General features: G+C 39.4%; 1 protein-coding gene across 1 annotated transcript; it reads left to right on the forward strand.

The window, feature by feature from the left end:
* Positions 1-566: 566 nt before the first annotated feature.
* TTC4 (tetratricopeptide repeat domain 4) lies at positions 567-9,652 on the forward strand. Its single transcript, XM_058177960.1, has 10 exons — positions 567-804; positions 2,090-2,207; positions 2,348-2,509; positions 2,920-2,997; positions 3,449-3,573; positions 3,679-3,765; positions 4,332-4,546; positions 5,387-5,468; positions 6,413-6,495; positions 9,093-9,652. Exons 1-10 carry the CDS (start codon positions 706-708, stop codon positions 9,193-9,195), a joined length of 1,152 nt encoding a protein of 383 aa, XP_058033943.1. The 5' UTR covers positions 567-705; the 3' UTR covers positions 9,196-9,652.
* Positions 9,653-16,687: the final 7,035 nt, after the last annotated feature.

Raw genomic sequence — 16,687 nt, forward strand, 5'->3', positions numbered from 1 at the left:
GAGTCTCGCCATTTCAAGGCTGATTCAGTCTTCCATCCTTTTGAGATCAGTAAAATGAGGACTCGGATTGTTGGGAGCAATAGGTTGACTCTGCAATCTGCTTCAAGAGGGCTATAAAGCACTGTGAAGCAATATACAAGTCTAAATGCTATTGCTATTGCTAAAAACAGTGTCATTGGGCTGATGGACAAGGAAGGAGGAAATATTTTATTACATTTATTAGATAGGGCGTGCATAAGTGCACCGGCATGCCTACGACCCTGTCCTAATATTCCTTTTTTACTGACTCTTTTCATGTATCCAAATTATGTTTATACTTTTACCTGTTATCTTATATATGATTGACAAATAAATAAAATAAATAAATACAGTTGTGAACTAGGCAGTGCACACTTAAGGGGGGGGAGCGGTTATATTACAATCGTTTTCTCTTCCCAGGTTTCCTAACTAGAGGAGGGATGGGCAAGTAGGGCAACTTCACGCCCTGTGCACTTCAACTACCAAAATTCCTGAGCCACCCTTGTAGTAGAGTAACCATCCAAGTAAGGATAGCGGGAGCTGAAATCCAGCGGGCTTGGTAGCCGCAGCGAGGAGAGAAACCCGGGCCTCGCATCATTGCAAGCCCCAACAGCCCATGCTCGCCTTTCGGCTGCAAGAGCCGCCTCCGGAAGGGCGGAGCGGCCGAGAGGGACGACGCTTTCACACATGGCGGAAAGCGAGGAGGCGGATTGGGATGCCTTCCTGGACAAATTTCAGGGCCCGCAGCGGTATGAGGGGGCCTTTGATCCCACGACGTGGGAGCAGGTGAGGCTGCGGAGCCGGGGGCGCTGCCCGGCGGGAGGCTCGGCTCTTCGCCGGGGAGGCGCGTTTCGGGTCTGGGGTGGGCAGCGGTGGTTGGAAGGAGCGGGGGAGGCGAAGCAAAACTGCAAGGTTTGATCGGGGACGAGATCGTCTTTCAGAGATTTAGACGGCTCTTCCTCCAGAAGTCCCGAAGGGGCGTTTTGATTCTTCCGAACAGCCCTGTAAGGTGGGCTGAAAGACGGAGACATGGAAAGGGATAACCCCGCTTAAGGCCACCACGGCTGGATGCAGTTCTCCAGCGATTCTTCCGGGTAATACAGATCGTCCTCGACTTACAAACATTTATTTAGTGACCATGCGAAGTTGCAACTGCACTGGGGGAAAAAACAACTTCTGGTCGGTTTTCATATTTAACATGGTTGCAGCGTCCCCGTGGTCACATGATCACAGTTTGGGTACTTGGCAACTGGCATGTATTTATGACGGTTGCAGTGTCCCTGAGTCATGGGTGCACTTTTTGCAACCTTCTGACAAGACAGGTCAGTGGGGAAGCGGGATTCACTTAACAGCTGTGTTTCTAACTTAACAACTTTAGGGATTCACTTAACAACTGTGTCAAGAAAAGTCATGAAATGGGACAAAACTCACTTAACAACTGTCTTGCTTAGCAACCGAAATTTTGAGCTCAATTGTGATGGTAAATCGAGGGCTACCTCTATTGCAATTGAACCTGTGAACAGCTTGTGATCTGCTATGCTGGTCGTAGGGAAGCCTAGATGAGGGTTTAAATGCCTCTTTTCAGGAATTACATCCTTTTTCCTACAGTATCAAACTAGTCTGATTACAGATCTGCTTCTTTTGATGGATTATTATTGATTATCTGTCCTCTAATTGGTATTGATACTTAGCAACCATGTAGATGACTTTGCTTAGTGCCAATTGTTTTAGGGAAGGTTAAATGCAGTATTTCCTAACATTGGCTGCACTCATTTATAAAGTTGACAGCTGAAAAATTAAAACTTCTTTAAAAAAATCAGGAGTACAATTAAATTTTCAGGCCAGGTATGAGGAATTTATCCTCCAGATGTGCTTAATTGAAATCCACAGTTTTGCCATGCTGGCTGAATGAACTGCAACATCTGGAGGCCCTCAGATTTTCAGCATAAGAAAAACTTCCTTTCTTTTAGATGTTTCAGATATTGGGTATATTTTCAAAATGGAATAAAAGTTTTGAATTGTTTATTTTCTTCTATTCCTGCTATCCTGAATTACCTGTATGTGTTCATAGGAATTTGATCAGATTCCAATGTTCATGAAGAATGCTCCCACTGAAATTAATCCGAACCAAAATCCTGATCTGGCATGCCTTCAGTCCATCATTTTTGATGAAGATCAGAGTTCTGAAGGTACCCTTTTATACTATGTATAATATTTTAATATTATATACAGGTTATAATTTCCCTCTTTGGAACTGTATTGGTGGCTGAAACAATTCATATCAGACGCTTTCTAAAAATGGTGATGTCTATTGTGTTTTCCTCACCAGAGCAAGCTAAGACTTATAAGAATGAAGGCAATGATTATTTCAAAGAAAAGGATTATAAGAAGGCTGTGATATCTTACACAGAAGGACTGAAAAAGAAATGCACTGACCTGGAATTGAATACTGTACTTCATACAAACAGAGCAGCAGCCCATTTTTATCTGGGTAATGTGACGCATTCCAAATTATACCTAGATTTTGTATTTTTAAAAAAATGAAAATATCTTTCCTTTCTTCATTTGTTCTAACACTCATTTATCTCTTCAGAGGATTCATTTTAATACAGTTAGCTTTGGTAAAATAGAATGTGTAGTGTTACAATGGAAAATCAAAGCATCAGAAACTGCCCTGTACTATGAAATCAAAGGTACACTAACAAAATAAACCTCCCCCAACATTAACGTGAGTAATTGGAGGGAGGGTTGCATCATATTTTGCTCTAATCAATTAAAATAGTTGTATTCCAATACTAAATTAGTCTTATAACAGAATGGTTCAATTTTTTTCTAATGAAGATCACACCATAGAGGCTTTGCATAGGTGAAACTTTTAAATTCAGGTTATATTTTGTTTAGGCAACTATCGCTCAGCTCTGAACGATGCTCTTGCAGCAAGAAAACTGAAACCCAGCCACCTCAAAGCAATAATAAGGGGTAAGAAACTCCACTATTGTTTTTATATCCAATTCTCGCACTATAATAGCAGCTTCCATGTAATTAAGGGAGTTCTTATTTCTTCAAAATAAAAGATACAGAGCAATACATTCATGCATATTGCAAAGTGTTATTTTGTGGAAAGTGAGAAACGTTCAGGTATTAACAATGTAGTTTTAAGGGTTGTTTGCATTTCTGGTCAGCAGGAGACAAACTAAATAGAAGCACCTGCAATGATAATTTATGGTAGTTTAATGATGAAAAATAGTCCTTCTGGCTTGGATAAATGTTTCAATCCCTCAATTGAGTCTTTACATCCCATCATTTCTTTTTCTGGTACTTTTCTGCACTTTCATCATTAAGAAACATGACCAACATTACTACATTGGCCTGTTTAAAGTATATTGTTTGCTATGGAATACAAGTATTAAAAAATGTTGTACTTTTATAGGAGCACTGTGCCATGTGGAACTCAAGCATTTCTCTGAAGCTATAGCATGGTGTGAGGAGGGTCTGAAATTAGATCCACAGGAAAAAAAACTTCTGGAAATAAGAACAAAAGCAGACAGACTTAAGGTTAGAAAGGGTTAAAAATAAAAATATGTAGTCCCTCTGATACAGAGTTTGATGAAGCATTGGCAGCTCTTACAGTATCGCTGCATAACTTTATTTGTCTTGCAGCATACTGAAGAGCGAGATTTGAGAAAAGCAAAATTTCAGGAGAAGAAGGAACAGTCTCAGAAAGAGGCCTTGCTTAAAGCTATTAAGGTAGCTGTGAAAAGAAAACAACCCTTGACATGTGAACCCATCCTGACGTGCAGGGATGAAATGTAAAATTTGTTACTACCGGTTCTGTGGGTGTGGCTTGGTGGGGGCGTAATGTGACTGGGTGGGTGTGGCCAACTTTTTTTTTTTTACTTTTAAAAGCATTTTTTCTACAACCTCTTCGGCCAAAGAGGTTGTAAAAAAATGCTTTTAAAAGCCTGTGATGATCAGGCAACTCAGCTGGGATCACCAGAAGAAAAAAAGCTTTTAAAGAGTTCTGACGATCCCAGCTGAGCTGCGCGATCATCAGAGGCTTTTTTTTTTACTTTTAAAAGCATTTTTTCGGCCAAAGAAAAAATGCTTTTAAAAGTTAAAAAAAAATAACTTCTGATGATCGCACGGCTCAGCTGGGGGGGGGGGGGGCAGGGATTTTTGCTACCAGTTCTCTGAACCACCCGCCGCCATCGCTACCGGATCAGGTGATCCAGTCCGAACGGGGAGTACTTCACCCCTGATGATATGTTTTAGATCCGCACCTCAACCTGAATTGTTTTACTTTTCTGACCTAGGATCGAAATATCAAATTGTCTTCGGTCCCCTCAACAGATGAGATGGCCATATCAAAAGACTTCGCGGAGATGTCTTTAGATGGACTCGGTTCTGAAAGCGGCAGTGGAGCCAAAGTCTACCTAGAAGAGACAGGCAGTCTTACCTGGCCGGTGCTTTTCCTGTATCCCGAGCATAGACAAACTGACTTCATTTCTGCTTTTCATGAAGAATCCAGGTTAATGTTTCTCAAAGCACAAAATAACATTAAATTGTAGGTCTAGTTTGTATGATTTTTTTCACAGTCCAAGACTTGAGTGGTTTATGCCAGTGATGAATGAGTTTATGCCTGCTGGCCTGCTGTAAATGTTGAAGTGGAATAACAAATGTATCCTGTTCTAGGTATTTCAACCATAGTACTGTAGAAATAGAAAGGTTCTGATGAGCAGAGCACTCCTGTCATTCTTGAGGAACTGTGCTGTTCTCTCTTCTTTTGGTGAAAGGGAAAATGGAATGTTTTCTTGGATCATTTTCAGTCATATTTTATTTTGGTTAGTTGTTTTGTCTTACTACAGTTGCACTTGGAGCAAGATAAAATGATAACACTTGAGGCAATAGGAAGGGAAAAATTCTAGGGCTGCTTTAGTTTTTACCTACCATTCTGGGGAATATCAGGGAAGATATTTTAATCCTGTAAGTCTCTCTTGTTCTACTCCCATAATGTTTTTATGCTCTTTTCTATCAGATAATACCAAAACAAGATTAAATTTAAATTCCCACCATACAGCATAAGCTGCCAAGGTGAAACCTGATTTTCATGATGAAGCAGGGGTTCTGTTATTTCTTTGATACATAAGACACTTTTGACTTTAGTAACACAGCCTTAAATAAAAGACAATGAGATTCTGATCTTCCTTTGAAATAATAGAGTAGGGATATCATGCTGAAGATTTTGGTACCCATTATCAGCTTTTAATGAAACTATGTTGCTTTGAAATAGCAAAGCAAAACACTGCTCAAGTTGAACACTTTGGGTGGCTAAAGCACTATTTTCACTTAAATGCATTTTGTGTTTCAGATTTTCTGACCATTTAGTTGTTATGTTTGAAGAATCTCCTGCCTGGGATACAGAAAGAAAATATGTTCCTAAAGAACTAGAGGTAAAAAAGCACAGTCAGTACTTGATATTTTTTTTTAAAAAATCATATATTCTTAGAATTGTTAGAATTACATTGATTTGTATGCATGTATATATGTATGTATTACGTTGGATTCCTTGCTGAACTTTTTGGAGAAGGGATATTTTAAATTCTAGGTTTATATTGCATAATGGACCCTAAGGAGCAATTTTTAAAAAAGCAATAATATGATGTCTTAATTAAGTTTCCGTTAAGTTTGCATAGCTAGGCCAGTTTCATAATATGATCAGTTATTAATCTTAGACAAGCCAATAGGGTGAATAAAATCTTTGTAAAAGAATTCCTTCTTGGTTATCATAAATATCTTTTGTTTTCCAAAAAAGGTTCAGCTTAGAAAGAGTAACTCATTTTGAATGTGATATATTTCAGTAGAGAAGTTCCAAGAAATAAAATGAGTGGGTGCAATTTTCTGCCATCAGATGCATGATAACTACAAATTTGGGTGATTTTAAAAGGCATCTGGACAACTTCATGGAAGAATGAGCTATCAAAGATTCTGCTGATGGCTGCAGGGTTACTTCCTGACTCATTGGCAGTCTATCTTCAATACCAGTTATTAGGGACCAACAGCAGTGAAAAGGATCTGTTACCCACTATTCCTGTTTCTGAGCTTCCTGACCACAACTCACTGATCACATGTGCCACAATGCTAGACTAGATAGTCCCTTGACCTTGTCCAGTAACATTCTCCTTCAGTTCATTTATCTTCAGTAGTTCTCAAGTTACTAAAAGCTCCAGACGCCTCACCCACCTTTATATAACCAGAATAAAATAATTAAGTCTTCAGTTTCTCATCAGCCAATTAATTGCTTGTTAGTTTTTTAAGTAAGTTCTGCCACGTCTGTATATGTTAATCATTTTGTTCATGCATTAAATTTGTTTGTTTCTCCTATGACAATGAACAGCTTTATTTTGAGGATGAAGAAAGAGGAGACATATACCAGATAAACCCAGAAATCACATTGTTAGAGGTGTTGCAGCACAAAAGGTGAGATGTTGAACTATGACTTGAGTGTGGTTGTTGCTGCTGTTTTTATTTTTATTTTTTAAATTTATTGACTATCGAACTCTGATGGCCTCTGGGCAACATACAAAACTGGAAATAAACATAAAAACAACTAAGGACATTTTATTAATCCTGACTCTCAGAATGCAAGCTATTGAATGAATAGGTTCATGATTTCAAAAGGAAAATAAATCAAAATTTATCCACGTAAGAGCACTTGTTTACTTTTTTGATTACCGAAAAGACATTATCTGTATTTATTGGTGATTAGAGCGTCTTGTGGACTTTTTACATGAAAATGAAACAAACCGAACTTGTGATTTATGGCTATGCTGATTAGATAGTATAGTTTATAGAATGAATAGTAATATGATGTAACTTCATGGAGATAGATTGAAACACAATTGTACTTGTAACTGCTTTGAAGAATATCAGAAATATATCCTTGTATCTTTTTTAATTTCTTTTCTATTTCTCTTCAACTTTTTTCTTTTCTTGCACTTTTTTGCTTTCTCTTTCTTTTCTTTTCTTTTCTTTTTTCTTCCTTATTTTATATTCATTTGTATTAGTTTTTATTTTAAATCTTTTAATAAAAATTATATACCAAAAATACCCTACTATTGAGAAGCATAGGATTATCAACAATACTTTATTAAAACTAAAGAAGCAGTACAGAACTTAGCTTGTGTTTACACTATGTACCAGCACAGTTAGCTAATGTATTCCATTGAAGTTTTCTGAACATAGTTTTAATATTTCCCGACATTGGTTTAATGGTTCCGTATCACAGCATTATAATGGCTTACTGGTCTCCCAAGAAGCCTTTAGTTTCAAAACGAAAAAAGATGGAGAGAATCCTATAGTTTTACCTACCTATATTTCTGTAGGTAGAGATCAGTAAAACGAAAAAAGATGGAGAGAATCCTATAGTTTTACCTACCTATATTTCTGTAGGTAGACCTTGCCACACAAGGAATGGCAAGCAACCCCTTCCTTTCTCAGTTGCATTGTGATGTCTAACACAACTCTGTAGTGATGGTGTTTAGCTAAAGGGCTGTACATGCAAATGCTTCCTCATGGTCGTCATTTTTATTGAAGACATTTATGCTATATTTATGGATGACTGGCATGTCAAAGTTACTTGCCAGGGGCACTCTCTTCACTCTTGACATAAATCTCCACCTGAATGAAGCTGTTAGGCTCTCCAGATACACTGGACCACAGCTCCCATCATTCTGCTGGCTGAGGTTTATAGGACCTGCAACCTAATTCACCAACTAGATGACTCATCTGTCAAGAATATCTGTAGGTGAAACATCTCCATATAGTGGGAAAGCCTATTAGTTGCCTTCAAAAATCTCTTCCATGTATCAGAACAGTTTTTCCCATGCTAATCCCCCTCAGAAATGTTGTACTGTATTTTTTGGAGTATAAGACGCACTCCCCCCCCCCCAAAAAAGGGTGAAAATCTGGGTGCGTCTTATACTCCGAATGTAGCCCATGCAGCTTCTCAAACGGAGGTTTCAGAGGCTGAAAGAAGCTTCAGAAAAGAAGCCCCCAAACAGAGCTTTAGAAAAGAAGCTCCCAAACAGAGGCTTTTTTTCTGAAGTTCTGTTTTGGAGGCTTTCAGAGGCAGAAAAAAGTTTTTTCTGAAACAGAGTTTCAGAGGCAGGAAAAGAAAGCAAAACAAAAAGCAAGGAACAGAGCTCACAACCAAGGAACCTGTTGCTAAAATTCACCTCTGGGAACAGCTGATTGGGATTATTCCGGGAGGCCAATCCACCTGCCAATCAGCTTTTTTCTTATTTTCCTCTCCAAAAAACTAAGGTGCCTCTTATACTCAGGTACGTCTTATACTCCGAAAAATACGGTAATTTAGGCTCCCATTATCCTGAATTCAACACAAGCCTAGATTTTTGGGATGGGAGTTTATGGCAGCTCTACATAATCTGGAGACCATCTGGTTGGGAAAAGTTAATCTAACCTGTGGGTTTGCAGTAGTAGCTACCAATTTTGGAATGGAATGGGACTTTTCACCTCGAACTCTTGGCGCTGCCTGTTTCTCCACCAGGGTTTTGCCTCTGCGTTATTACGCCTCAGCACTTTGGGCCATGGCCCCTCCATCCCAGTCCCTTCGCCGCGGCCCATTTGTCGCAGTACAGTTCACGTTGGGCTTTTGGGTGCACAAGACAGTTCGAAGCCAGCCAATCGGTGCAGGGGCTCGGGGGCTTTGGGAGTAGAACGGGAGCTGCAGTTCAGAGGGAGGCTCTGTCTTCGAACTGTTCTGTGCGCCTTAAAGCCCGATGCGAACTGTACTGTGACAAATGGGCCACGGCGAAGGGACTGGGACGGAGGGGCCGGGGCCCAAAGTGCCAAGGCGTAATAACGCGGAGGCAAAACCCTGGTGGAGAAACAGGCAGCGCCAAGAGTTTGAGGCAAAAAGTCCTAAACCCTTTTGGAATTATAGAAAGTCATATAAAGCAAACATTTTCGAACACCAAGCTAGATTTTTCTTGAATATAGTTAAATATATAAGGTAGCTAAGACCAGAACATGACTTTCTAAATACTATTTTGCAGGTACTTTGTAAAAGCTGGAACTCCTGCCTTTTTAGTCCTGGTGAAAGATGCTCCTTTCTCTAAAAACTATTTATTTGGGAAGACGGTTCATCAATTAAAGTGAATTGGGATGACCTCAGCAAGAAAGCAAAGATCAGCAGTGACTGTCTTCTTACCATTTATGCAATGTCCTAAATTGGAATGTTTTCAGAGTATATATTTTTCTGTAAAATATATATAGCCTATATCAGGCTACTAAGAGCCGTGTTGGTGCAGTGGTTAGAATGCAGTATTGCAGGCTAATTCCGCTGAATGCCAGCAGTTCAATTCTCACCAGTTTAAGGTTGACTCAGCCTTCCATCCTCCCAAGGTCAATAAAATGAAGACCCAGATTGCTGGGGGCAAAATGCTGACTCTAAACCGCTTAGAGAGGGCTATAAAACACTGTGAAGCGGTATATAAGTGCTATTTCTACTATACTTTTAACTTTCCGTCTGTATTTGAATAACTAAGCTATTTTATTTCTCCTTCTCCTTTCAATAAATTAAAACAGTTTAAACAAAATAAATATGTTGCCCTTGGTGTTTAAAGTATCAGACTATTTTGCATAAGAGAAGCAACTTTTTGGATATTGACTAACCTATTAAAAATTCTCCACATCAGAATTTCCATTTATACATTTATAAAACCATTTGGGTCTCGGTCGCATTTTTCATATGCGTTCAATCTGCAGCACTATAGGATTTAACAGACCTATAGTTTCCAGCTTTTCTCCTGTTACTATCTAGCAGATTCATGCTGATCAACAAATAGTTTCTTGGGACAGCAGAGATCGAGGTACAATTTATCCATGTCTGTCTTTTACAAAGAAAACAAAAGAATGCAGAGCTGAAGACTCGGCAATTGTATTGGATTTTTGCTCTGCTAAGAACAAATGAATAGTCTGTGGGAAATAGAGGTTAAAATGAACGATGGATCATGATAATTTATATGTAGCCTGGCCCTGCTTGTCAATTTAGATCAGGGGTCTCCAACCTTGGCAACTTTAAGACTTGTGGACTTCAACTCCCAGAATCCCTCAGCCAGCAAAGCTGGCTGAGGAATTCTGGGAGCTGAAGTCCACAAGTCTTAAAATTGCCAAGGTTAAAGTCCACAAGTCTTAAAGTTGCCAGGTTGGAGACCTCTGATTTAGATGACTCACCTGAATAGTAAAATCCAAAAGGAACAAATTACTAACACTTATTTGAGAAACTTAAACCAAACAGAGTAAAGAGTTTTTTATATCTCCTAAACTGCATGAAGGACGGTACGTCTCGGTTCCAAAGGCAAACTATTCTATGGAGTTTTGTATTCTGCAGGAAGTCTTGTTATAGGACGTGCTCCTGAACATAAACACCGAAAGAATCTCAAGCAAATGAACAGTAGAAGCTCACATTGAAAAAGTAAAATAATACAGTTGTCTTGGATGCAGACTATTGGTTTAGCCCAGCCATTGAAATATGCTAATAAATATTCATTATATTTGAAAGAAAGAAGAGCCTTGTTATAAGGAAGGGACCAAGAGAAGAAAGGCCCAGAAGTTCAAAGATTCATTTAACTATCAGTCCAAATATAGGTCCATCAAGATAGACCAAATTCAGAAACCATTGTCGTATAGGCCAGGAGTAGTTTTATTGTCTATGTTGACAGAATCTTGCAAGTCTGTATTTACTTACTTGTATCCCGCCTTTATTATTTTTACTAAACATATCCAATGCACTTCCTCCTATTTTCCCCATTTTGTGAAGTGGGTTGGGCTGAGAGTGACTGACCCAAACTCACTTAGCTGGCTTTCATGGGTAAGATGGGACTTGAACTCATGATCTCCTACTTTCTAGTCTGGTTCATTAACAACTAGACCAAACTGGCTCTCCGGCAGTTTCTTCCTCTTCCCTCTATATTTATGTGAAGTAGGGAGGGATTCTGGCATCACATATTATGATGTCCTAAATTGATATGAGGGAAGGGGCAGAGAAATTGTCTCCCTATAAGTGTGTGGCTTTTTAAAAATCCCTCCCCTCACTTGTAAGCAGGCAGAGAGAAAAAATATATTAGAATTTGCATTTTCTAGAAAGCTAAAGGGAAAATCAGCTGGAGCATTTTTCCTAAGTAAAAGAAATCCTACCTGTAAGTTATTATGCTTCAGTGTGCATAATAATTTGCTGAGCTTTTAGTCTGCCTTCATCCTGGGATCCTTCATCATTTCAGAGCTATCAGTATGAAAGACAATGTTTTACCTGATATATTCTGTGCACTGACACAGCATTCTCCAGAATTCAGGTGATTGCTAGAAAAAAAAAGATATTAACAGCAACATATTCTTTGAGGTACATGTTCTTTAAGAATCTGCAAATCCCTTGCTGGATGCTGAGCAGGAATCAAATTAAAATGAATCGGCTGATGGTGCTTAAGGAGGTTCAAGCATTCGGCTCCCAAGAGAAGCCCATTCTGAGCCATCTGTGAAGAGCCACACAACCTCTTCTCCTGAGTGAATTGATATAAAGATGGTTACAGCAACTCGACATATGCCACCATTAAAACAAGTTCAAGTTTTAGTGGTGCCAGGCAACATCTGGAGCGATTAACATCAATGAAAATTTAACCACTGGTTGCAGTAGGATATGAATTGTACTCTTAGAACTTACAAAATGAGAGGGAGGAGGGGTAGTATTTATCCTTTAACACTTAAATTTACAATAGATGGACAACTATATCTCCCTACTACCTCCCTTTACCGCTGCCACCATCCAGTTCTTATCCTTAAGTTTATTTTTGGAGTAGGGAAAAGAGGATTGCATCTATCCAGAAATCAAATAGCTAATATCCCATTTTATGTATCACCAAATTCCAACAAGCATCATATGAACCTACTGCGCTGTGCAGCCTTTTGGTCTGTGGAGGTGATAATGTAGCACCAGACTCCTTAAAGCAGCTGTGACTTTTCACAGGATAAGGGAAAATGTGACTTTCATGCAGAGGAAGGGATGGGAAACTTGTGATTCTTGAGATGTCTTTGGGTTATAATTCCCAGAATACCTCATTGTCATCCTGGCTGACTGGAGTCAGTCCCAGGAATGTCAATTTGGCAATATCTGGACAGGCACAGGTTCTCCATCCCTGGTAAGGAAAATTGATCAAGTGGGGCCAAATGCTCTGATACGACCTTAAGTATGTATATGAGAGGCTGGTAATAATAAGCAGAAACCAGACATGTGTAAGTATGAAACAATCATTTCAGAATTGTACTGCAAACAACAGGTTTTGCAGCTTTCTGCCTCATCCACTTCCAAGCAGTTAACAGAAGAATAGTTACATAACACACAAACCCCGCAGATATTTCAAACACCCTCCCTCCCTCCCTCTTTCATTACCTCTCTGTGTGTGTATGTACATACACACATCACATGGTTAGAACTTAGATTAACAGAGTTGGAAGGGACCTTGTACATTGTCTAGTCCAACCCCTCGCCTAAGGAGGAGACCCTACACCATTTCTGACCGATGACAGTCCAGTCTCTTCTCAAAAGCCTCCAGTGATGAAGCTACCACCACTTCTGAAGGCAACTTCCATTAGTTGGTTGTTCTCACTGTCAGAAAATTCCTTCTGGTTGAATTTCTCCTTGTTTAGTTTCCATCCATTATTCCTTGTCTGGCCTTCAGGTGCTTTGGAAAATAGCTTGACTACCTCCTCTCTCTGGCAGCCCTTCAAATATTGAAACACTGCTATCATGTCTCCCCGGTCCTTCTCTTCACTAGACTAGCCATGCCCAATTCCTGCAATTGTTATTCATATACGTTAGCCTCCAATCCCCTAATGCTCTTCTCCACACTCTTTCTAGAGTCTCAACTTCTTTTTTATAGTGTGGTGACCAACTTGTTCTATTAAGGATATAATACCTGGCCTGCAGACATTTGGACAATCATCAGCAAAAAATCATTATTACTAGTAAGTCTCCTGCTGCATGGTTAGAAGATGCATGGATTTCTGCATCCCTAGACTTAGTTCCTGAATCATATGAACCCAGGAAACTGAATTAACAGGATGCTTTAAGTTAATTATGGGTACACCATCATACAAACATAGCTTTTAATAGTTTTTTTCTAATTGAAAATCTGTAGGTTTTTTCCTAATTGAGAATCTCATTTTCTAATTGAAATCTCCACATCTGGCAATAATAATTTCAACCTATAGCAAAGGTGGATGATCTTTTAGTGGTCAGGCGCCCCTCAATTTTTCAAAGCCCAGACTACAACTTCATGTATCTTCCATTCCATTAATAAATTCAAATTGCTTCATTGAATTTCTGTTAGCTATTTTGATAGAGCACCATTGGCTAGGTGCCCACTACCTACCAGTTGCAGGAAAGAAGAAGAGGGTGCAGTTAGAGCCTTGCCTAAGGAAATGCTTCTGGTCATCAAAATCTATTGGGAAAATATTTCCAACTGTGATCCTTGGAGGTTTCAAAAGATGCAACAACCTCATCTGAAGTGAACCCAGCCAATTGAAATGGAGGCCGGAAGGCAGCTTTCCAAGTTTTAACATCAGAATGCCCCCAGGGGTATTTTGTCTTTAGCCTGGAACACAAAGTAAGCTCTGATGCAATTTCATATCCACTTTCCTGTCAGCCCTGGACAGGATTGTACTCTGAGAGATGAGCAAGAGAAGATAGACACAGCCTCCCTAAGGATTTCTCAGATAATAAACACATCCTGTTTGACAATTAGGAGGACATGAATACTGCTGTGGTTCTTTTCTTTTTTTTCCTGGAAAAGTTAATTCAGAAGGACTGCAGTTCCTGTTCCGGTCATAATAAAAAAAAAAAGTGAAACATTCTAGTTTAATAAAAATGAACAGATAGAAATAAAACCATGCCCAAATCCATTAATCTTTTTTTTTAAAGACAAATGCTCAGAATGGGAATGGAGTCCAGCAGTGCAATGAAATATGTTTAAAAATAAAAAGGCTAACAAGGAAATAGTCTAGCTTCATAGCATTTCATCATTACTAGGAAAAAAGGTTGTACAATACACTTAACATACATGTATTTTTTCAAGGCGTAACTCAAACATTTTCCAACCCAATAAATGTTTGAGTTACGCCTTGAAAAAAGCTTTTCTCCAATGCATTGAAAAGTTGCTTGCTTGAGGAATAGCTCCTATGCTAGCATGCTTTAGCTGATTCAAATGAGATCCATTGGGATCCCATGCGCATCTCTTAAGCAGCCAGCTTTCTACAGAACAGGTACTTTTGGGCCAATGGAATTACAGGGGCAAATATTAACCTGACTTGCCTAGCGAGATTGTTATGAGTTGGATGGGAAGCACATTGCCCTATACATTGTAAGCCGCCCTGAGTCTTCGGAGAAGGGCGGGGTATAAATGTAAACAAAAAAAATAATAATAAAAAAAAATAACACCCCCCTTCAAAAAAAAAAAAACTTCAGGAGAAAAGACCAGGTATAAAGTAAACAATAACAGTAATACTGTACATAAGAATATTGGGGAATTAACCCTCATAAATGCTACCAATCAAAATGATTATGCAGGGATTCTATTTAGCAAAATTCTGTGAATGGTGTTTGGTCATTACGTAATCAAAACCTTGTCTAGAAGCATCATTAAACCCGTAAACACTGAGTCTGTGCCATGGTAAGTAACTACTACTGTTGTAGTAGCACAACATTATGCTACAACAGAATAATATAATTGGAGGTCTTCCAGTCCATCCCCCTGCTCATGCAGGAAACACTATACCATTTCAAATAAATGTTGTCCAATCTCTTCTTAAAAACTTCCAGTGTTGGAGCATTCATAACTTCTGGAGGAAAATTAACTGCTCTCATCATTAGGAAATTTTTCCTTTGTTCTAGGTTGCTTCTCTCCTTGATTAGTTTCCATCCATTGCGTCTTGTCCTGCCTTCAGGTGCTTTGGTGAATAGTTGACTCCCTCTTCTTTGTGGCAACCCCATAGATATTGGAACACTGCTATCATGTCACCCCTAGTCCTTCTTTTCATTAAACTAGACATAACCAATTCCAGACCTGACTAGATGACTCACTGGCTAAGACCCTGAGCTTGTCAATCAGAAAGGTCGGTAGTTTGGTGGTTTGAATCCCTAGAACAGGTCTCCTGTGTGAACAGTGGGTTGGACTAGATTACCTCCAAGGTCCCTTCCAACTCTGTTACTATTATTAACTGTTCTTTATACTTTTAGCTTCCAATTCCCTAATCATCTTTGTTGCTCTTCTCGGCACTCTTTCTAGAGTCTCAACATCTTTTTTACATCGTGGCGACCAAAACTGGATGCAGTATTCCAAGTCTGGTCTTACCAATGCATTATAAAGTGGTATTAATACTTCACGTGATCTTGAGCCTCTGTTAAATGCAGGCTAAGATTGCATTGACTTTTTTGGGAGCTGCAGCACATTGCTGGCTCATATTAAAGTGATTGTCCACTAGGACTCCAAGATCCCCATCACAACTATGTCACAGTGACAAAGATTGTATTATGCTAGTCCACTTCAGCAGTAAATGGAACGCTATAGGTTAACCAAATTTGGAGCGCGTTGTGGTTTTTCTCCAGATCTGGCTGCAAAAATGTGAACAAGCTGGCCACAAAGGAGTTTTCTGTACAGGTAACCCTTGACTTACAACCATTCACTTAAGGACCCTTCAAAATTACAATGGCATTGAAAAAATGACTTATGACTGTTTTTCACACTTGTGACTACTGTAGCATCCCCATAGTGACCTGATCAAAATTCAGATGCTTGGCCACTGGCTCATGGTTGTAGTGTCCCAGGGTCATGTGATCACCTTTTGCAACTTTCTGACAAGCAAAGTCAAGGAGGAAGCCAGATTCATTTTACAACTGTCTTACTAACTTAACAACTGCAGTGACTGACTTCACAACTTCGGCAAGGAAAGATGTAAAATGGGGCAAAACTCATTTAACGATTGTCTTGCTTAGCAACGAAAATGTTGGGCTCAGCTGTGATCATAAGTTGAGGACTGCCTGTATGTTTGCAGCTCAGACTAGGTAGCACCACCTATTCTTCAGCTGAATGCCTGGTCATTCATATGGTAGGGACCTGATCAGGGGTGAAATGCTCCCGGTTCGGATCAGATTGCCTGATCCAGTATTGATGGCAGTGGGTGGTTCGGAGAACCGGTAACAAAAATCTCTGCCCCCCACCCCCATGCCCAGCTGAGCTGCGTGATCATCAGAGGGTTTTTTTTAAAAAAACCTTTAAAAGCATTTTTTTCTTTGGCCGAAAAAATGCTTTTAAAAGAAAAAAAAGCCTCTGACGATCGTGCAGCTCAGCTAGGATCGTCAGAGCTTTTTAAAAGCATTTTTTCTACAACCTCTTCAGCTTTTAAAAGTAAAAAAAAAAAGTTGCCCATGCCCATCCAGTCACATTACCCCACCACCACCAAGCCACGCCCACAGAATCGGTAGTAACAAATTTTAGATTTCACCACTGGACCTAATCCAATAATGTTAATATTTCTCAATAGGAATGTTCACATTTCAAATATGATTTGGAGGAAGTGATCCAACCTTATGTGAAAAAAA

The sequence above is a fragment of the Ahaetulla prasina genome, chromosome 3 (assembly GCF_028640845.1).
Source record: "Ahaetulla prasina isolate Xishuangbanna chromosome 3, ASM2864084v1, whole genome shotgun sequence".
Taxonomy (NCBI): Eukaryota; Metazoa; Chordata; class Lepidosauria; order Squamata; family Colubridae; genus Ahaetulla; species Ahaetulla prasina.

What these genes read in the sequence shown, in the direction of transcription:
- TTC4 (XM_058177960.1), top strand. Translation starts at nt 706, where the DNA reads ATGGCGGAAAGCGAGGAGGCGGATTGGGATGCCTTCCTGGACAAATTT. An exon ending in CAAAAGCAGACAGACTTAAG is followed by an intron (nt 3,574 to 3,678) that starts GTTAGAAAGGGT and finishes TTTGTCTTGCAG; the next exon opens with CATACTGAAGAGCGAGATTT. An exon ending in GAGGTGTTGCAGCACAAAAG is followed by an intron (nt 6,496 to 9,092) that starts GTGAGATGTTGA and finishes ACTATTTTGCAG; the next exon opens with GTACTTTGTAAAAGCTGGAA.